Source organism: Trichechus manatus, unplaced genomic scaffold, assembly GCF_000243295.1.
Source record: "Trichechus manatus latirostris isolate Lorelei unplaced genomic scaffold, TriManLat1.0 scaffold00020, whole genome shotgun sequence".
NCBI lineage: Eukaryota > Metazoa > Chordata > Mammalia > Sirenia > Trichechidae > Trichechus > Trichechus manatus.
Genome location: NW_004443956.1, coordinates 13,964,678 through 13,988,144, shown reverse-complemented (window position 1 = coordinate 13,988,144; position 23,467 = coordinate 13,964,678). Strand labels below are relative to the sequence as shown.

General features: G+C 39.9%; 1 protein-coding gene across 1 annotated transcript in view; it reads right to left on the bottom strand.

Annotated features, from left to right (window-relative positions):
* Positions 1 to 9,548: 9,548 nt before the first annotated feature.
* The window catches only part of GALNTL5 (polypeptide N-acetylgalactosaminyltransferase like 5), an 87,024-nt gene continuing 73,105 nt past the window's right edge, over positions 9,549 to 23,467 (bottom strand). Inside the window, exons 8-9 of the mRNA XM_004372751.2 lie at positions 20,281 to 20,430; positions 9,549 to 9,704 (exon numbers count right to left, since the gene is read on the bottom strand). Of these exons, the coding sequence (XP_004372808.1) occupies positions 9,549 to 9,704; positions 20,281 to 20,430 (306 nt within the window). The remainder of the gene's footprint in view (positions 9,705 to 20,280; positions 20,431 to 23,467) is intronic.

Here is a 23,467-nt window from a genome sequence, read left to right as displayed (position 1 = left end):
TCCTTTTGTGATGGACTTATTTCACAGCATAATGTCTTTAAGCTCCTCTCATAATGTAGCATATATCAAGACTCCATTTCTCCTACTGGCTGAGTAGTATTCCATTGTATGTATGTACCACATTTTGTTTATTCATTCATCTTTTGATGGGCATTTACATTGTTTCTGTCTCTTGGCTATAGTGAATAGTGCTGCAATGAACATTGGTGTTCATTGTGGTCGTAATTTTCATTTCTTTAATGGCTAGTGTGGTAGAATATCTTTTTGTGTGCTTATTTGTCATCCATGGTTAAGTGCTACAGCTGCTAACCAAAAGGTCAGCAGTTCGAATCTACGAGGCGCTCCTTGGAAACTCTATGGGGCCATTCTACTCTGTCCTATAGGGTGGCTATGAGTTAGAATTGACTCGACGGCAACAGGTTTGGTTTTTTGGTTTTGGTTTCAGTGAAATGCCTTCTCATGTCTTTTCGTCATTTTCTAATTGTTTATTTATTTATACTGTTGAGTTTTGAGAGTTCTTTATGTATTCTAGATATGAGTTCTTTGTCAGATATGAAGTTTGCAAAAATTTTCTTTCAGTCTGTAGCTTGTCTTTTTATTCTCTTCACAGGGTCTTTCACATAGCAAAATCTTTTTTTTTGATGAAGTCTTCAAAAAGCCCTTGGTCCTGAAGATTTTCTCCTATGTCATCTTCTAAGAGTTTTCTAGTTTTATGTTTTACATTTAAATCTATGATCCATTTTGAGTTAATTTTTGAGAAAGAGGTGAGGTTTAGGTCAAAGTTCTTTTTTTTTTGCTTATGGATATCCAATTGCTCTATCATTATTTGTTGAAAAGACTATCCTTCCTCCACTGAATTGATTTTGCACCATTGTTAAAATCAGTTGGCTGTACTTGTGTGGAGTTATTTCTGGGTTCCCTATTTTATTTCATTGATATATGGTTCTGTCCCTTTGCCAATACCACACAGGCTTCATTGCTGTAGCTATAGAACAAGTCTTGACTTATCTCACATTTTCTTCTTTCTAAAAATTGTTTTAGCTCTGCTAGTCCCTTTACCTTTCCATGTACATTTAAAAATAGTCCTGTCTGTATCAACAAAAAATCTTGCTGCGATTTTGATAGGAATTGTGTTAGACCTGCATATCAATTTAGGAGAAATGCATGTTTACTACGTTGTCTTCCAGTCAATAAACATGGTATGTCTGTTTATTTAGATCATTGATTTCTTTTGTCAGTATTTGTGGTTTTTAGTAACAAGTACCACACATGGCTTGTTAGGTATGTTGTTATGTGCCATCAAGTTGATTTTTGACTCATAGTGACCCCATGTGACAGAATAGAACTGCACCATAGGACTTTCTAGGCAGTAATCTTTATGGAAGCAGATTGCCAGTTCCTTCTCCCACAGAGCCACTTGGTGGGTTCGAACCATCAACCTTCTGGTTAGCAGCCAAATGCTTAACCATCGTGCCACCAGGTCTCCTTGTTAGGTATACACCCAAGTATTTCTTTCTTTTTTTTTGAGTGATTATAAATTGTATTATTGTTATGGATTGAATAGTGTCTCCCCAAAGTTGTGTGTCAACTTGGCAAGGCTATGATTCCCAGTATTGTGTGGTTGTCCACCATTTTGTGAACTGATGTGATTATCCTACATGTTGTAAATCCTACTTCTATGATGTTAATGATGCAAGATTAGAAGGACTCGATCTGCAAGATTAGGTTGTATCTTGAGTTACTCTCTTTTGAGATATGGAAAGAGAGAATCAAGCAGAGAGGAGAGGGACCTCTTACCACTAAGAAAGCAGTCCCTGAGCTGAGAAGCTTCTAGACCCAGGGCAAGATTGATGACAAGGACTTTCCCCCGGAGCTGGCAGAGAAAGATAGCCTTCTTGTGGAGCTGGCACCCTGAATTTGGACTTCTAGCTTCCTAAACTGTGAGAGAATAAACTTCTGCTTGTTAAAGCCATCTACTTGTGGTATTTCTGTTATAGCAGCACTGGATAACTAAGACAATCATATTGTAAATCTCTGGTTCCATGTGTTTATTTCTAGTACATAGAAGTACAATTAATTTTAGTATGTTGATCTTGTATCCTGTGACTTTACTGAATTAATGTATTACTTCTAGTTTTGTAGTTTTCTTGGGATTTTCTACATAGACAAGTTATTTGCAAATAGGTAGAGTTTTATTTCTTCCTTTCTTATCTTTAATTTTCTTGCCTTATTGTCCTGAGTAGAACTTCCAGTCCTGTGTTGAATAGCAGTGGCGAGAGGTGATATATTTGCCTTATTTCCAATCTTAGCAGGAAAGCATTCAGTCTTTCAACATTTAGTATAATTTTAGCTGTAGGACGACTTTGTAGGTGTCTTTTATCAAGTTGAGGAAGTTCTCCGTCATTACTATTTTTATGATATATACACACCCATTCCTCCCTTATCGACATGGTTAGGTTCCAAAGACTAGGTTATTATGTGAAAATTGGTGTATGCGAAAGTAGAGTTACAAAGCAGAGCCCACCATCATGTGGCACCTGTGTTGAAACAGGTCATTAAGCCCTGGCATAGGGCAGCATTCCGCTCAGCAGAGGCCCGCAACTGGACTAACAGAGTCCAGCTACAATCCTCCAGCCAGCTGTCCCAGGACCCCACCTCGACACCCCGCACTACAGCATCCTGCACAGCTTCAGCCAGCTGCCCAAACTGCAGAATGCAGCTGCGTGTCTTGGGACCAGGACTGGCAAGCATTTCGAGAGGGCTATGGGCGCTGGCAAAGACAGCACCACCCCAGGCTGGAAGAAGGCAGCCCTGAGTGTAGGCGGCGGGGCCCTTTGCATTCATCAGCCTGGGCCTGGCAATGCACAAGGCGTCCTCGCTGTCGACCTGCCAGTGTAAGTACTTCCTGGACATAATCCTGTTGTGCTAGATCCCCCAGTTGGCCACGTGGAAATAGTGGAGACCTGTCTCCCTCCTCCCTCTCCCTGCACAGCAGCCTCTGCCAAGAAGGGCTGTGCCAACCTGTTCTTTGCCTAGGAGATGCCACTGCTGATTGCAGTAGCCTGGCAAGCGACCTGAGATGCTGCAGAGCCTGCTCAGAGTCTCCACATTCCTTACTGCCAGACGTACATTGTTAATGCGCAAAATAGTAGGATAGTAGATCCTAAGTGTGAAATGTTGAATAACAAGATAGTTGGTGCCAAAATCTGTTCTCATGAAGTGGATTCTGAGTCATAGCAACCCTATAGGCAGAGTAGAACTGCCCCCTAGGGTTCTCAAGGAGCTGCTGGTAGGTTTGAACTGCCAACCTTTTGGTTAGCAGCCGAGCTCCAGTGAGTAGATGTGTATATGTATATGAATGTGTGTTGGATTTGTCTAATGCTTTTTCTGCATCAATTGATATGATCATGTGATTTTTCTTCTTTAGCCTGCTAATATGGTTAGCATTGATTGAACCAGCCTTTCATCCCTGGACTAAGCTCCATTTGGTAATGTGTAAATTTCTTTTTATATTTTAATGAATTCTATTTGGTAATATATTTTTTTTAAGGCTTGTTGCGTCTATATTCATGAGGGATATTGCCTTATAATTTTTTGTTTTTGTACTTTTTTTTTAAATTTATGTGGAAAGGCAAAGGAACTAGAGCATCTGAAACAATTCTGAAAAAGAGTTGTGAGATATAAAATAGCTTAAAGACCATGAAAAGCAGAGATAACCTGGAAGGACATGCATAGTTTTTTTTTTTTAAGTATTTCACTAATTTTCCTGGCACAGTCTGACTATTTTTACATGTGATTCCAAAACTTATTGCTGTCAAGTCAATTCCAATTCATAGTGACCTTATAGGACCGTATAGAACTTCCCCATAGGGTTTCCAAGGCTGTAACCTTTATGGAAGCAGACTGTTACATCTTCCGTGGAGCAGCTGGTGGGTTTGAACTATTGACCTTTCGGTTAGCAGCTGAGTGCTTAACCACTGATCCACTGGGGCTTTTTTATACGTGATTAATTAAAATTTTTTTCTTTTAATTTTTTTATTGTCTTTGAAAGTATACACATCAAAACACACACTAATTCAGCAATTACTACATGTACAATTCAGCGACATTGATTATATTCTTCAAATTGTACAACTATTCTCAGCCTCCCTTTCTTTGTCCTCCCTCATCTACACAAGGTCACTGCTCCCTAAGCTTCCTATTTAAACTTTTCGAGTTGCTGTTGTCAATTTGATTCCATAAGCTTGTTCTTTAAAAAGCACAATGCTCAAGGCAAACATTCTTTACTAATTAAGCTAAACTGTTGTTTGATTTAAAGAAGACCTTCTAAGGAGATATTTTTGGTCTAATGTTTCAGATTTAAAGATTACATGTGATTGATTTTTTAATTAGAAATAATTCGGGTCTATAATTTTATAAATAAAATAGTGATAAGGCCCATTGTCTCACCCCCCAGACAATCCACTTTCAATTCTTTTAGCTGTTTCTTCAGATATTTGTCTCCATATTCCTAAATATCATGCTTGTATTACATCTTGATTTTTCTGTTTTAGAACATCTCTTAACTTCCTTCTAAAGAAGAGTATTTTAGCTCTCCCTTCTCACTCAGCCTTTCCCCTACACACAGACATGCACACCACACACTCGTACACACATACACATACCTTATTCCCTTTCCTCCTGATATAATTATAACACAATTTTTTGGTTAAATCAATAGTGTTTATATAATTATAAAAATATTGTTTTCAAATGAACTGTATAGCATACTTTATTCACAACCCTCTGTGTTACTTTTTTTGTTGTTGTTGTTAGCAAGTACCTCGTTTTTTGGGTTTATTTTACATACTATAACTAATTTATCCCCAAACTCTTTGATGTAACTCTAAAATTCCACTCCATACAAGCGAATACATCCTGGTCATCCATTAATTATACCCGAAGATTTCCTCCCTATGAACTTTCTGTCTGGAAGCTCCAGTCAATAAAAGACTTTTAAGCATAGTATTATATCAGAATATCGTTTCGTGAGGGAAGGAGGTGAAACAGAAATACAAGTTCAAAGGACTGATATAAAATTTCTTATTGTTAAATAAGAGCTTTGTTTTAGTTTTGAGTTCCCCCAAAAGCAGACCCTGAGACAAGGATTGGGTATCATGCAGGGAGTGAGGCAGGGAAGGGAGGAAGTCGATAAAGTATTGATGAATGAGCCATGGGGGTGCAATCCTGCTGGGGACCCCTGGGATACTGTCCCGGCAGCAGTGAGGAAGCTGAGGGTACTTAGACACCAACTCTCCCTCACTAGGTGAGGTTGGTGCTTGGGGCATTAGCTCCTCGGCACTTGCAGCCTGTAATCCCTGGCAGAACACACTGGTGGCCACAGAACACCCTCTGATAGAGAGGGAGACACACACACACAAGAAGCTGTCAACATACCAGAAATTAACAGATCACATCCAGGACGGGTAGAGGGAAATCGAGTGGGCCATCTGCTATGAGCTTGTCCATGTACTTTTAAAGGGTGATACCAAAAAATAAACCAAACCTGTTGCCATCCAGTTGATTCTGACTCATAGTGACCCTATATGACAGGGTAGAACTGCCCTCTGGGGTTTCCAGGCTGTAAATCTTTATGGAAGCAGACTGCCACACCTTTCTCCTGCGAGCGGCTTGTGGGTTTGAATCACCAACTTTTCGGTTAGCAGCCGAGTGCTTTAACCACTGCACTAGCAGGGCTCCTTTAAGGGATGATAAACCAAACCAAACCTATTGCCGTCTAGTCGATTCTGACTCATAGCGACCCCACAGGACATAGTAAAACTGCCCCATAGGGTTTCCAGGGAGCGGCTGATGAATTCGAACTGCAGATCTTTTGGTTACCAGCCAAGCTCTTAACCACTATCAAATCACTATGGTACTTAGATTCTGCTATTCATTTGTAGGAACCCTGGTGGCAAAGTGGTTAAGAACTTGGCTGCTAACCAAAAGGTTGGCTAGTTTTGGTTTGGTTGTTTTTACTTACATAGAGTGATGTAACAATTTTTTTAAAATAGCAAATAAAATATGTCAGAAATTACATCCTTCCAACTACCTAAATTTACAATGAAAAAAGTTAAATATCAGCTTAAACGTGTATAAGGGGGTACAAAGTTTTCATTTCTTTTGTTCACTCAGGCAAAAGAGTTTGAAGGCGAGCCCTTGCTACTCAAAATATGGTCCATGTTAAGCGACAACACCATCACCTGGGACCTTGTTACAAACGATGAATCTCAGGGCCCATCCCAGACCAACTTAATCCAAATCTACATTTTACCAAGATCCCTGGGTCATCTGTATACAAATTAAAGTTTGAAAGCACTGCTCTAGGGTTGGACGTGTGCATGAGTTTGCATTGTTCCCCATCCTTACTGACCTTTGATAGTGTCAGATATTTAATTATTTGCCAGTCCGATGGTTATGAAACATCTGTTTATAGATGTTATATTAAATGAGTTCATACTATTCCATGAAATTAATGTGTGATGCTTACTTACCCATTATTCTAGTATTGAGGATTTGGGTTAGTTCCAGTTTTTTTTAGTATTATGAAGAATGATACTAAAATGTTCATTTCAGCGCATCACTGTGGTTAAACACAGGATCTTTGAGGCCGACTCATTAGGCTAGTGCATGAGATGTGTTATTGTTTGAGCCTGAATGCAGTTGCCAGATGAAATACAGGATGACCTACAATTTGAATTTCAGTAAACAACTTTTTTTTTTTTACTATAAATATGTCTTATGCAATATTTGGAATATACTTATAATAAGATATTCATTGTTCAGATGAAATTCAAATTTAACTGAGTGTCCTGTATTTTTACTTGCTAAATCTGGCAACCCTAACCCTGGACAAATTCTAAGCTTACTTTTCTCACAGATGAAATGGGGATTACAACAAGGCCTATGTCATAAAGCTGCTGTGAGGATTAAATGAGATCAACCATGCAGAGAACTTAACATACATAAAAGAGTCTTGTGAACGATTACTTCATACAGGTGTGTCTTACAACACATTCCTAGAAGTGTGCTTTAGTTACACAATCCTGGGCTTAATTTAAGGCCTTGTTTGACCAAAAACAATGTTTTGTAAAAAGCCTTGAGCAGGTGAGCAGATACTTCTCAACTCGATCCAGAATACAAATAAAATTGTTAAAATTTCTATATGAAAACAAAAAATTGCCAGCCGCAGGCAAGTATGATTTCCTTTCAATCACACCAGATACGTGGATTTTGATTCTGATTTGTTTTGTCTTCCAGGGCCAACTGAAGCAATTAATAGTCAATTGAAGATTGTCTAAGGGAATAGCCAAACCATTTCTAAGATGTATCCATGTTATCTAGTATGTGAACTAAGACTTAATATTAGGCCCATGGTTTTAAGGAATAGGGAACAATTCTGTCTTTTCCTCTTTTGGCAAAGCTGATATTTACAACTCCAACCTTTATGTTTATCAACAAACAAACACCTCAAATTTCAAAACTAGAAAAAAGTTACTTCAAAAAGATACTGTATTTAAACTATTATGATTCTTTTTGCCTTCAGCTATGTAATTTCTATTTTATAATTTGCACTGATTTTAATAGATTCATGGGTTTATTACAACCAATTTACTTTTATTACTTTCTGGAAGCAGATAGGATATAGATAATATATGGGCCAAGAATACAATCAGAATGTGGCATTTGTTTTGTGTTGCCAGACTGACTTTTTAAAGGTTCAGTACAATTACTCACATATTTCTAGGAATAGATTTTTATACAGTATTCTGTTAAACAGATAGGTATAAAGATGTTCCACACTGGGTCTTTTTCATTTGCATTGTATATATTATCTCAAAGACCACAAGCTCCATGAAGGAGGGATGTTTGCCTGTTCCATTTATGGTCCGTCACCAGCACTGAGAAGAGGACCTGGCTTGGAGTGAACAATATTGGTTGATGGAATGAGCAGAACAGATGAGTCAGGTCTCTTTCCCTGTCGTGAAAAGTAGCTTATCTTTTCTCCAGCATAGACTGTGTTTAGTGATCCTATCCGAAGTTCCCCCACCCTTTTTTGCCCCGTTCAATGTGTTTCTTCATTTTCTCTTTCTCACTGTCCTAGCCACCTTCATGAGGGTGAACCCGGCAGCGATTCTTCTAACCCCAAGGAAGTACTTCAGACACCTGGGGTTACGCACACAGGAGAGGTATGGCACCCTAGTTGCTTCTTCCCTAGTCCCTACTACATAGTTATCAAGCATCAGTTAGAGCATAGGCTAACCACAAGACACACAACCCAAGAAGTGTCAGGAGCAGCTGTAGACCAGAGCCCCAGGAGTGGCCTGACATGAAAAAAGCAAAGTCAGTAGCAAGGAAGAAGGAAGGCTTCCAAGTGATAGCAGGGTCAACAGGAACAAACTGGGAGGTATAAAAATAAAAATTTATGCCCTCCAGACTTGCTGGAGCCTAATGACTGAAAGATCGAGATCGCCTTAAACTCTTAACGAAATAACATGCTCATAGACAACCAAAACCAAAAACCAAACCCACTGCTGTCGTGTTGATTCCAACTCATAGTGACCCTGTAGGTCAGAGTAAAACTGCCCCACACGGTTTCCAGTGCCATAAATGGAAGCAGACAGCCACATCTTTCTCTCTTGGAACAGCGGGTGGGTTTGAACCAGCGACTTTTCGGTTAACAGCCAAGTGCTTAACCACTGGCCACCAGGGCTCTGATCATAGATAACAGACCTGGGTTATTGCCTAAAGTAACAATTTCTCAGGTCGTCCTTGTGATTGTCAACAAGAGACCAACTGCCTGCATTTATAACTACAGGTTATTTGAACATCCTTTACCCTCATTTTTACAATACAAACCCTTGACTTTTTTCTTGTCAGTGGAGTGCCTTTCCACTTTGTGTTTGGATGAATTGTTTGAACCTGCTCAGAAAAACTCATTATACATTTAAAATTTGCCTTAATCTCTGAAATTGACTGGCATCAATTTAGGAGCCAACCAAGCAAGGCATCAGTGTCAGGATCTATACCTTGGCCGGGAAGGAGCTTGGTACAACCCAGCCAAGGTCTGTATGTGTCAACCAAGCTCTCTGTAGATGTTCTTACTAAGATGAGTAACCCATGTCAGAGTGGCCTAGATGGAGGAGAAATTGAGTTGGCAGAGGCTCCAAAAACAAAGCAGTCCCCGTACTCCACTAGAACCGAGGAAGTTTGGCAAATAATTGGAGACTGTACATCTTACCTCAATCAATTTTATGATATGGTCTTAACTGTCTGACAATTTACAATTCCATTGTTCAAGGTCTTGTCAGCCCAGAAATGTAGTGGAATGAAGAACTAGCATTACGGGGGGAAGAGGGGGAGGCATCCCTCTTGCAGACCATGCTTGGCTGTATATCTTTTTGTGTTTCACGTAGTTTCATGATGTTCCAAACTTGTATTCTTATACCTCTGCGTTGAGGACTAGGGATTTTTTAACCCTTTATTAATGAAAATGATTTGCTTTTGTTTCATATGTTATCCATAGATGGCTCCAGCTCTGGGAAGACAGTATCCAAATACCACTGGAATGACTTGCAGCCCAATCGTTTCCTTAACTCAACACGCTCACTAATGTTTCCATAGTTCATTGATTTCAGACCAGGTCTTTGTAAGAAAAACTGCTCCTAAATGGAAACAAAGAGTCATCTCATTAAACAACAACAACAACAAAAAACTTTGGTGATCAAATCATGATATCTAACCTAGTGTTTATCTTAATCATCTGAATTTAAAAAGCCCTTCAATTTCCCGTGTGGTGGCCCAGAGCAGAGGCATGCTATGGACCTCGGATTCTGTCACACAGCACACACACTATTTGCTGTAATGGCCTCATGACAAGAGGGGAAGCCTACTAGAATCCTGGAAAAATTGGGTCCTGCTTCTCAGGAACCCAAGAGTCACAGCACATATTGTAGTGCCCCCTTTCTCCTACTCTTTCAACAAAGACTCAAGGACAAACCTGGTCCCTATCAACACTTCCATCTTTACAGAGAGTGGAATGATATGGTGGTTGGTTAAGGGACAATGTGGACTCTGGAGGGAGATGCCTGGGTTCAAAATCTGGCTCTGTGGTTTATTAACTGTGTGACTTCAGGTAAGTTACTTGACCCCCACCCTCATGAGATTTCTGTGAGGATTGAGTACGTGAATATGTGCAAAGCCCTTGGAAGAGTAAGGGCTGGATCTAATAAATGTCACGTGTGCCAGCCATTATTGTGATCGTATTAAGTTAGCTTTTTATCTTCTCAGATTTACGAAATCACCAGGGATGAATGTCTAATGGGTTTCATCTAATCCATACTAAAAGGGATATTTTAAGAAGACTGAGCCTCCTTGAAAGCAGGACCTTGTATTTTCACCTGTGATTCCCAGTCCAGGCTTATAGTATAATAATATTGGTGAATGAAAGAGGGAGCTTGCCTACCCAGATTCATACATTAGGATCTCCCCAGGGATCCTTGACCCCTGTAGGCTTTTGCCATCATAATCTGCCACCCTTAGTTCCCCATAGAGGATTAGTGCAGAGGATGGGCCTGAGGGTAGGGGAGGGAGATCATCATTTTGGAGGGAGTGAAGGCAGCATCATCCTTTCTGAAGAACTTGTCTTGTCACTTATTACATTTTCCAATGTGGAGGGTCATATAACCCACTGATTTAATGTCTAACAGGATGTGCCTTTTAAGTTATATGGAGCTTTATGGGACAATGTCTTTCACAAAATTCAGCAAACTACTCAGTAATAGCCGTGTTAATTCAACTGTCTAAATAACCAGAGTTCACAGAAAAAAAAAAAAAAAAAACTCAACAAACATGGTAATAACCTCAAGATCTCTCATAATTAAGAAAATTCAATTGTAAACAATGAGATATTTTTAAACTTATCAGATTAGGAGAAATATGAAGTTTAATTATAACCAGTGTTGGACAAGTTGTGGGGAAACAGTCATACACAATTGATGACAGAGTAGATAAATGCAAGATTCTTGAAGGATAGTTTGGATATTATCCATTGTTATGTAAAATGCACTAACTAGTGATACAGTAAGTCCACTTCTTGAAATTTATTCCAAAGATATATTTGTACAAATGCACAAAAAGATAAATGTGTAAAAGATGTTCATCTCAGAATTGTTAAGAAATAATGAAAAGCTGGGATGACCAGAATGACTATCAACAGGGATCAATTTTGGTGGTTCCACACTGTTTTTGATTGGGTTCTCTAGAGAAGCAAAACCAGTGAAGCGTGTATATCTATATCTACATCTACACCTATATCTATCTATCTATATCTATCTCTCTCTCTCTACACACACACACACATATATATATAGAGAGAGAGAGACACAGAGAGAGAGAGAGAGAGAGAGATTTATATCAAGGAAATGGCTCATGTGGTTATAGAGGCTGGAAAGTCCCAAGTCCATATGTCAGGCAGGAGGGTTTTTCTGACTCACGCAGCTGCAAGGGCTGATGAACCCAAGATCAGCAGGTAAGATGGCAGCTACTGACTCACAGGCTTGTGAAAGCTGATGAATCCCATGATTGGCAGGTAAGCTGCTAGCTCAAGTCCCAAGTACCGGAGGTATGAGCCAGATGCAAGATCCAGTGCGAGCAAAAGGCAGGGAGCTACACCAGAAAGTCCACATATGTTGGATGCAGGCCACACCCCCAAGGAAACTCCCTTTTAACTGATTGGCTGCTCATACCAGATCTCATCAAGGAGGTGATTACATATCAGATCTCTATGGAGGTGATTACATCATTACATAGCTGCCAAACTACATCATAACTGCCAAACCACTGAGAATCATGGCCAACCCAAGTTGACACACAACTTTAACCATTACAGTCCACCCCTTAACAAGTTGGCACTGGTACACATCTCATGAAACCATGCATAATCTCTAAACAAAGACAATTATAAAATCATTCTTGTGCCTAATATGATACAACTAACACATGTACAACTGAAAATGCACTAGCCCAGTTTACATCTTATATTTTATAAGTAAAGAAAACAAAAATATTTGATGGACACATGTGAGGAAGAAATATTCATAACAATTATAGTCCTCATTTCTGCAATTGGTCACGTGGTCATAACTAGTATTAGAACTACCTTCTTCCACTACCCATTTCTCATTCCCTTTACCCTCAGCAAGCACATCAGCTGGTTGTATTCTTTGCCTGGTGGTGTGACTGAAACCTTCATTCCTGAAGGTTCTGGGGCATTAGTAGTCATGTTGGAATTGGGTTGCTGTAGTTTTACATTGACTTTAATCACAGGGCATGGTGGTACTAAGAGATGTCCTAAGGAATCTCTTGTATTCCAGACATACTCCTCTTTACCTCTATTATGTAATATCAATCCTATTTCTTCTTGGTAATCAGGATCGATCACACCAGCACAGTAACTCCTTTCTTTGCCTATTGATTCAGAGGCATGAGGAGCCCAAAGTGGAAGGGTGGCATTCTTAACTTCCAGTTCAATGGAATCCATGTTGTGTCTCCTGGTGAGAGCATTCCTCCCTTTGGAACTAAGTCCTCTAGACCTGCAGAGCATAGGGTCGTGGGGAGAGGAAGCAAAAGTTTTGTGAGTGGGTCACAAGAGGTAATAGTGAGTGATGCCACTCTCATTTGCACCCTTTGATTCCTGGACCCATGAATCCTGGCTAAGGGAGAAACAGCACCATATATTGGATGTTGGTTTAGAACATATGCAGCATCCTGGAGAACATTGTCCCAAGCCTGCAAGGTATTGCCACCTAGCTGGTGCCATAATTGTGTCTTTAGAAGGCCATTCCATTGTTCTATCAAGCCAGCTGTTTCAAGATGATGGGGAACATGGTAAGACCAGTGAATTCCATGAGCATGGGTCTATTGCTACACTTCATTTTCTGTGAAGTGAGTCCCTTGCTCCTAGGTGACACTGTGTGGGATACTATGATGGTGGATAAGGCATTCTGTAAGTCCATGGATGGTAGTTTTGGCAGAAGCATTGTGTGCAGGGAAGGCAAATCCGTATCCAGAGTGTCTATTACAGTAAGAACAAAATCCTGCCCTTTCCATGATGGAAGCAGTTCAATGTAATCAACCTGCCACCAGGTTGCTGGCTGATCACCTCGAGAAATGGTGTCGTATCGAGAACTCAGTGTTGGTCTCTGCTGGAAGATTGGGCACTCAGCAGTGGCTGTACACAAGTTGGCCCTTGGTGAGTGGAAATTCATGATGCTAAGCCCGTGTGTAACTTCCATCCCTACCACCATATCCACTTTGTTCATGAGCCCATTGGGCAATGACAGGAGTGGCTGGAGAAAGAGGATGACTGGTTTCCACAGAACCCGTCATCTTATCCACTTGATTGTTAAAATCCTCCTCTGCCAAGGTCACCCTTTGGTGAGCATTCAGATGAGACACAAATATTTTCACTTTTTTGGTCCATTCAGACAGGTCTATCCACATACCTTTTCCCCACCAATTTTCCAATCATGTTCCTTCCAAGCCCTTGACCATCCAGCCAAACCAATGGCCACAGCCCATGAATTACACATCTGGCCATTTCTCCTTCCAAGCAAAGTGAACAACCAAGAGCACTGCTTGAAGTTCTGCCAATTGGGAGGATTTCCCTTCACCACTGCCCTTCAGGGACGTCCCAACTAGGGGTTGTAATGCTGCTGCTGCTGTTCACTTTTCAGTGGTACCTGCATATCATACAGAACCATCTGTAAACCAGGCATGAGTTTTCTCAGTCAACTTGTGATGGTTAAGATTGTGTGTCAGCTTGGCTGGGCCATGATTCTCAATGTTTACATGTGATCATCCCCATGATAGGATCTGCTGTGAGTAGCCAATCACTTGAAAGAGAATCTCCTTGGGCGTGTGGCCTGCATCCAAATATGAGTGGAAGTTCTGGCTATTGCCTGCTCTGGATCCTGCTGCTGCCTCCTGTTTGTCTGATCTCCAGTTCTTGGGAATTGAGCTAGCAGCTTACCTGCCAGTCTTGGGATTTGTCGATCTTCACAGCTTGTGAGCAAGAGCCCTGCTCTCTGACCTGCTGATCTCGAGTTTGCCAGCCCCTGCAGCTACATGAATCAGGATAAGCCTTGCAGTCTTGCCTGCTGATCTTGGGTTCACCAACCCCTGTGGCTACATGATTCAGGAGAAGCTGCTATCCTGATCCACGGACTTGGGACGTTTCAGGCTCTACAATCATGTGAGCTGTTTTGTTGACACAAATATCTCTATATATTAATATGCTTTATGGTTTTGCTTCTCTAGAGAACCCAGCCTAAGATAATTTATCATAAGGAACTCCCATGAGGCCATAGGTGCAGACTGGGAGATGGAAGGTAATGTGACAGGAGTGGAGGTGGTGGGCATTTGGGCATCTTTCTTGTACAACTTACTTGTGCCTTCAGGTCCTGCTTGGGCCCAATTTTGTATATACCACTTCCATTTAATGAAGGAATGCTGCAGTGTACGTCCGACTTTATGACTCTGTGGATCAGACAATACCCAGTTCATGATGGGCAGCTCAGGCCAATGGTGACTTGGTGGACCATGGTTAAGCAATCAGTCTCTACTAAGGCCCAGTAACAAGCCAAAAGCTGTTTCTCAAAAGGAGAGTAGTTATCTGCAGAGGATGAGAGGGCTTTGCTCCAAAATCCTAACAGTCTATGCTCTGATTCACCAATAGGGGCCTGTCAAAGACTCCAAACAGCATCTCTATTTGCCACTGACACTTCAAGCAACATTGGATCAGCTGGATTATATAGTCCAAATGGCAAAGCAGCTTGCACGGAAGACTGAACCTGTTGCAAAGCCTTCTCTTGTTCTGGGCCCCACTCAAAACTAGCAGATTTTTGAGTCACTAGATAAATAGGCCAGAGTAGCGCAGTCAAATGAGGGATATGTTTCCTCCCCAATCCAAAGAGGCTCAGCAGGCATTGTGCCTCCTTTTAGTTGTGTGAGGGACCAGATGCAATAACTTATCCTTTACTTTAGAAGGAATATCCTGACATACCCCACACCACTGGACCCCTAGAAATTTCACCAAAGAGGAAGGCACCTGAATTTTTTTTTGGATTAATTTCCCACACTTTCGCACGTAAATGTTTTACCAGTAAGTCCAGAGTCATTGACACTTCTTCCTTACTAGGTCCAATCAGCATTATGTCATCAATGTAATGGACCAGTGTGATGTCTTGTGGAAGGGAAAAGTGATCAAGTTCCCTTCTGACTAAATTATGACATAGGGCTGGAGAGTTGATATAGCTTTGAGGTAGGCAAGTGAAGTTGTATTGTTGGCCTTGCCAGCTGAAGGCAAACTGCTTCTGGTGGTCCTTTGAAACAGGTATGGAGAAAAAGGCATTAGCCAGATCAACAGCTGCATACGAGTTACCAGGAGATGTATTAATTTGCTCAAGCAATGAAACCACATCTGGAACAGCAGCTGCAATTGGAGTCATTACCTGGTTAAGTTTACAATAATCTACTGTTATTCTCCAAGATACATTTTTTTTTTACACAGGCCAAATAGGTGTGTTGAATGGGGAATGTAATGGGAATCACCACCCCTGCATCCTTCAAGTCCTTGATGGTGGCAGTAATCTCTGCAATCCCTCCAGGAATGCAGTCTTGCTGTTGGTTTACTACTTTCCTAGGTATGGGCAGTTCTAATAGCTTCTACTTGGCTTTTCCTATCATAATAGCCCTTACTCCACTTGTAAGGGATCCAATGTGGGGGTTCTGCCAAATGTTGAGTATATCCATTCCAATTATGCATTCTGGAACTGGGAAATCACTACAGGATGGGTTCAGGGACCCACTGGATCCACTATGAGCTGAAACTGAGCTAAAACTCCATTGATAACCTGACCTACATAAGCCTCAACTCTGACTGTTGGGCCACAGCGATGTTTTGTGTCTCCTGGAATTAGTGTCAGTTCAGCGCCAGGATCCACTAATCCCCCCAAAGTCTGATTATTTCCTTTTCCCCAATGAACAGTCACTCTCGTAAAAGGCTATAGATGCCTTTGAGGAAGCCTGGGATAAAGATTAATAGTGTAAATTTTTGGCAGTGTAGTGGGGCCTTTCTTTAAGGAGATCGGCCTCCCCTTCATTCAAGGGGTTGTGGGTTTATGAACTGGCTCAAGTCTGGGAATTTATTGATGGGCCGCGACTCTATTCTGGCGATTCAAGTTAGACTGTTGTTCACTTGACCTCCAATTCTTCTGCTTGTATGGATTAAGTAAATATTTAGTTGATTTCCATCTATTTCACTCCTAGGGATACCATGACTTAGTAGCCAACACCATAAGTCCATACGAGTCAGACTATTCACTGTCCATTATGGTAACCACGCCCACTTTGTCGATTGAGTGCCGCCAGTTGGCCCCTACCACCACAAGGTCTGATTAGCCCCATTGTAGCTAGGTGTCTTAATTCAGTTAGGGTAGTTCCCACTGTCAAATCTGACTTACATAAAATAGCAATCACAGCTGTCCTGACGGATGCTGGAGCTCTCTTCACAAATTTGTTCCTTACTGTTTTGGTAAAAGGTGTGTCATCTGGGCACTCCTTGCATGATTCTTTGGGTCTAACCTGTTAAATCCACTCTAACATGCCAATTTCCCTAAGCCTTTGGATTCCTTCTTCTACAGTATACCACGGCAAGTCTGGTACTTCAGCTTGATTTAGTGTAGGCCACTGCGTAATCCATGCTTCAGCGAACCAACCAAATAAACCATAAGATTCTTTCCTAACCTCTTGAACTGAAACATTGAATGAAGAATCTGTGCTTAGTAGGCCCATATCAATAGACTCAGACTGATCCAACTTTACGTTCCTTGTACTATTATCCCGTACTCTTAATAGCCATTCCCACACATATTCCCCACGTTTCTGTTTGTACCTATTAAAAAAGCAAGCAGTTTTTTTGGAGTATAGTGTACCTCCTCTTGGGTTACACTTTGTACTTCACCTTTTGGGGGTTGCTTGCACTTAACTCTAGTTATATGTCTACAGGCAAAATGAGGATGTGTTCTGAGAACATTCAGCAACGTCTTGTAAGGCATCTGCCTCAGGAGGAGATGCCCCAGGCAATGACTCAGACGTCTCCCTAGGGGATGACTCAGACAAAGGCACTTCAGACACAGCTAAGTTAATATCATCAGATGGGGATGGAGTGGCTAATGGTTTTACTGGGGAGGGTGGCTTATTAGACAAAGATGGAGTAATCTCTTCAAATGGGAAAGAGAGGGCTAGTTCTGTTGGCAGGAGTGATTTTACAGAATTTAGGAGCTCAGTGTCCCCAGCTTTCTAATTATATGTTCATATGTCCCCACCCAAAGTTTCAGGATCTCATTTCTTCCCAATCAATGCCCTCACTTTAACATCAGACACCATTTGAGGTTGGGAATTCAATCAGTCTTGTAACTCAGCCACTCACAAATTGCGATAAGACTCTGGGTTTGGTTTTTGGCAATACTGGCTCTGCTACTACAAGAATAAGGCTTTTTTTGGGGGCACAAGTGGAAACTTTCAGGTCTTTTATGCAGTGCTTGAGCTGTGACTCTGAAGCCCTGAGCACATCCCTTTGTTTTACCACTTTGTCTAGTGAAAGTAGTACCAACCAACCAGCTTCCTTATACTTCTAATTCTGACAAAACTGTAGAAAGGTATCAAATATGAGATCACCCAGAGCCTCACCTCTCACCAATACTTGATGTATTGCTGGTGTTATTTTGTGTGTTTCTTTTGCCACTTTATGCCATGGATTAGCAGTGCCCTCTTTACTACTGGAAGAAGAATCATCAACATCTTTAAGACTAGCCAGACTTGAGAACTAATTTAGAAAACTCATCATTAGAATTTTGTTTCTCTAGAACCCCTCTTGGTACCAAATGTCTTATGCTGGGTTCTCTAGAGAAGCAAAATCAGTGAGTGTGTGTGTGTGTGTGTAAAGGAAACAGCTCACGAGGTTGCAGAGGCTGGAAAGTCCCAAGTCCGTGTGTCAGGATGGAGGCTTTTCCTGACTTACGTAGCTGCAAGGAATGATGAACCCGAGATCATCAGGTCAGATGGTAGGCTTCTGGCTCACAGGCTGTGGAGGCTGACGAATCCCAAGATTGGCAGGTAAGCTGCTAGCTAAAGTCCCAAGTGCCAAAGTTGATGAAACAGATTCAAGAGTCAGTGCTAGGAAAAGCCAGGGAGCTATGCCAGAAAGTCCACATATATTGGATGCAGGCCACACCCCCAAGGAAACTCTCTTTCAGCTGATTGGCTGCTCATAGCAGATCTCCTCATGAAGGTGATCACATTATATCAGAACTCTATGGAGGTGCTTACATCATTAATAGATGCCAAACTACATAGTAATTGCCAAACCGCTGAGAATCATGGCCAAGCCAAGTTGACACACAACCTTAGCCATCACACACACAAAGAAAATATTTAAAGAATGGTATGTGTTTAAATATTCTAATTTGAAAGACATCCAAAATATAATAGTGAAAAAAATTGCAGAATAAAATACTGCATAATTCTAGTTACATAAAAGGACAGGAAATATCCTTGTGTGCATGTGTGTTTTAACAAGAAACTAGACAATGATTAGTCTGAGAGGGGAATGATGGGCTTAGAAAACTTACTTTTCGCTCTATACTCTTCACTACTGTAAGACTTTTAAAAATGAGTATATTTTACTTATTAAAAAATAAATTTTTAAAAATCAGGAAATATAATAAACATACAAAAAGTACGTAAAATATAAGCATACAACTTAATGACCTGTTGAAAAATCAACACAAGTGTAATCCCAACTAGGTCAAGGAATAGAATATGACCAGCATCCCATAGGCCCTCTACCTCCCCCTTCCTGATCATAACTCTCTCCCTTTCATTTTAAACGTTATCCTGGCTATGTATTTATTTCTTTGCTTTTTGTTTCTGGCTTTGGTATCTAACTATAGATGATATTGTTTAATCTTACCCATTTTTTAAACTTTATATAAATGGACTAATACAGTATGTACTCTATTGTATTTGACTGCTTTCACTCATCATTATGTCTTTAAGATTTACCTATGTTGTTGTTCTGTCTATATCTACAGTTGGTTAATTCCATTGCTGTACAGAATTCTGTTGATTAAATGTGTCATGGTTTATCCATCCTACTGTTAATGAGCACTTGTGTTGTATTCAGTTTTGGCTAACACAAACAATACTGTTTATAAACATTCTTGTCCTGTGTTCTGGTGCACAAAAGTGTGTGTTTCTGTGGTGTATACACACAGTGGAATTGCTGGATCATGGGGGATTCAGATTTTTCACTTTGCTAGATGCTGCCAAGCTCTTTTCCAAAGTATATTTGTGATGATTAACACTCCCACCTGCAGTGTAGGGGAGTTCCTATTGCTTGCCAAGCACCTGTGTAAGAAATATCTCACTGAGGTTCTAATTCATATTTCCAGATTACTAAAGAAATTGAGTATCATTACTTTTATGATTTAAAAGCCTAAATTAAAATTAAAATTAAAACGATCTAAGAGCAAGACCAGGATGTACAGTATCACAGAGAGATTCTTACACGTTTCTGTCCATTTATCTGAAAGGCCTTGCTGGAACTCCTGTCCTTATTTGTGTGTGCATGGCTTTTGGATGGACTACTTTCAAATTAAAATGGAGCTGAAACGACATGTTCTCTATATGTGCACCCTTTTACATCCTGGAAAGACTTAAAACTTGGGGGAAATGCACAAATCGGAAGGCATAGCTTTGATATACAGATCTTTGACTTTTGGTAGAAAAGAGATAGTGGAGGAACAGACTCTGAAAAATTATTCTGTGGGACGGGGCAGGGAGAAGGCTGATGGCTTCTGAGGAACAATCCCAAGAGGAAAAGAAATATATACAGCACCCTGCCTCCCTGCAGTCAACTTCTAGTGTTGGTGGACTTACTTCTGAGAAACTTGAGTTTCCCTGGAAATAAAAATGAAAATGGAGGTGCAAGTTTAGCAGCTTAGAATTCACTGAGAATAGTGTCTAGGGCTGGGTGGATGTAGGACTGAAGGGATGCTGTTAATTTAAGGAAAACAAAGACACGAACAAAAATAGGATCTGGAAAAGCAGAAGATGTCTTCAGAACAATGACTGTCTGTACGCTCAATCATCTTTCCAAACCAGGGACGTATTCCTTACCTTATATTCATCCAGCCAAACGTGCACCAGTCTTAGATTGTTGTATATCAGGGATTGCATAAGTTTAAAATTATTTTGCGTGTGTTTCTTACTGATATGTCCTACTCGAGAGCAAGGGATTATAAGGAGTTGGCCTCCACACATCCAGATCTAGATATAAGACAAACAAAATACATATTTATGTAAGACACAGCTGCTGGATTTTTTTTTTTACAAACGATACTAGCTAATATTTATTTAGTTTATTTCATTTAATCTTCACAACAACCATATAATGAAGGTACTGTGATTATCACCATTTTACAGAGGAGGAAAGTACTGCATAGATTGATTAAGAAACTCCCCCAGTGTCACATATAGCTGTCGAGTGCAGAGCGCAGGGTTCAAACTCAGCAAACCTGGGTCCAGAACCACAGCTCTGAACACGAGGTGATTCTGCCTCTCTCATAGTGACCAATTCTGTTGCTGATGTTTGTGAAGAGTGGCAAGACATTGTTCTTAAAATATCCTGAGAGTAACATTTTCTGTAGTAGTTAGGTGTTGCTGGATATAAGCAAGTAACAAGAGAAATACTGATCATGGCTGAATTCAATTATTTATTCATTGTTTTTATACTTAACACACCTTATAATGTGTATTTTTAACAACTTTTTTTTTCATTCCACAAAAATAAAACATTGTCATTGAATAATTAGCAAATACTAGAAACCACACAGAAGAAAATAAAAATCACTTCTAGTCCCAACATTCTGATTTAGTTGATATTAATCCAGGTATGTATGAACACACATGACACGTAACGTTAGAATAAATGTGCTTTTTTAAATTTGTTATTATATGAAATTATTTTAAAAGTAGTACATTATTTGGACATTTGGTAGTTCCCAATTTTTATTATTGGAAGTAATGCCACAAAGAATGTGCTTAGAATATAAACTTTTTGTGCACGATTTATATATCTTATGTTATCCTTGCCATGACTTTTTTGTTTATACTAATTCAGTAGTTCTCGTGTGGTCTCCATCAGCAGCATTAGCATCACCTGGAAACTTGTTAGAAATACAAATTCTTGGGTCCCACCTCAGACTCAGTGAATCAGAAACTCTGGGATTGAGGCTCAGAAATTTGTGTTTTAACACATTCTGTGGGTGATTCTGATGCATACTAAAGTTTGAGAACCACTGTTTTAATTGAGCAACAGCATATATCCATCCCAGTTTTATAGATATTTTCCTAGGAAAATATAAAAACAAAACAAATAAACCGGTTGCTGTCAACTCTGACTCATGGCAATCCCATGTGCGTCAGAGTAGAACTGTGCTCCATATGGTTTTCAACGGCTGCTTTTTTGGAAGTAGATCACCAGACTTTTCTTCTGAGGCACCTCCGTGTGGACTCAAAGCTCCAGTTTTTTGGTTAGTAGCACAGCACGTTAACTCTTTGCACCACCCAACACTCCTAGGAAAATATACTGTTTGCTTAATCATTTAAGGAACAGTAACAGGAAATTAAGATCTTCACTGAATATGGTGAAAAATATCGCTTCTGATTGGTAAGTCCATCGGAAGGGGTTATGTTAAAGAGGTACACAAACATGGATTTTAAGAAGTTTTATTCTTCATATTTCCAATAAAGACAGATAAAAGCTACTTTGAAAAGTAGTTTGGATCTAGTACCCAAGAGTCATAGTACGTTGGATCCGCCCTCTGGCCCACAACAATAACGTCTAACAAAATTTTGATGCGTGATAATCTCATGGTAACTACTGGCCACAGGGCAGTGCTGACAGTGTCAGTGCTGGGGCTCCAGTAAGGGTGGTGTTTGGTGGTGGAGGTTGTTACTGTGATTATTATTATGGCAGTCGATTTACCCTGGGCTAACGTTGCTATCTGGTGGCCAGCATTCCAAACTTTCTCAGTAGAAATTGCCTCTCTTCCACATAATCTCTTTTTCCTTATTGACTGTGTGTTGTGTATAAACATGATCTGCCCTTTCCAGGATTTCATGTTCACAGTTCAGTTGTATTACCTTATGTGATCTAATTCTTAAAGGAAGGTACATGTACCTTTCACTCCTTTCTTCTCATTCTTTCAACTCTTTATCTAGGGCAATGGGAGTAGGGGGTGGGAGGTGCGGGTGGATGATCGTAATCATTGCTGATAAACATAAAATGTAATGTTAGTGATTAATCTGTATGAAGAAATAAGAAGCCTAATGACTGGTGCAACCAATCTCTAGCATTCTTTAGAAATACACAAAAATACTCTCACAGAATGTCTAGAAAAATCTCCACCAGGTTCCTTCTCTAAAATGTATGGCGTAGTAGAATAAGCCTTAATATTCTTTATGATCTTCCAAACAGGAGCTTAGAGGAAAATATATTGCTCTAGATACTGCTACATTCATAAGAAAGTATTTGAAACATTATTAAAGAGGTCTGCACTTAAAAGAACTTAAAAAAAAAATGAACAAAGAAAAAAGGAAAAGGGAGGTAAAATAAAACCCAAAACAGAAAAATTGGAAAAAGAACACAAAAAGCAAAGTAAACCTTATCATTCATGTTAATATATGCAATTCAAAGTAGAATAATAATGTCTGCTGTTTATTAATCATCTCGTATAAATTATCTCTAATCTTTTGCACCACCTTATATAATATGGACAATTTTTTCATCATTTTACATATAAGGAAATGAAGCTCAGAGAGAATATGAACTTAGTCATAGACTAAGCTGTTCTTGCTGGAGAAGAGACAAATAAGACAGAGATACTGAGACAAAAAATGTGAAGGGTAATAATGGAGATTTCACAGCCCAGATTTTTAAGCACAGTTCAAAGTGATTCTTATAAAATTTTATTGGAATTTGGTTTAAAAAAAAATTCTGTATAATAGCCATATGATAAACATTTGAATAGGACTCTAGTGTTTACTTTGGGCTTCCCCCACCCCATCTATATCTACTTCTATTCTCTACACTAATTTAATTTCATTAAATCTTCACAAAATTCTGAGAATGACGTTTACCTTGATTCCTATATATATATATTTTTTTTACTGTACTTCAGGTGAACGCTTACAGAACAAATAGTTTCTCATGAAATAGTAGTACACATATTGTTTTATGACATTGGTTAACAACCCCACAACATGTCAACCCTCTCCCTTCTCAACCTTTTTTTTTTTTTGG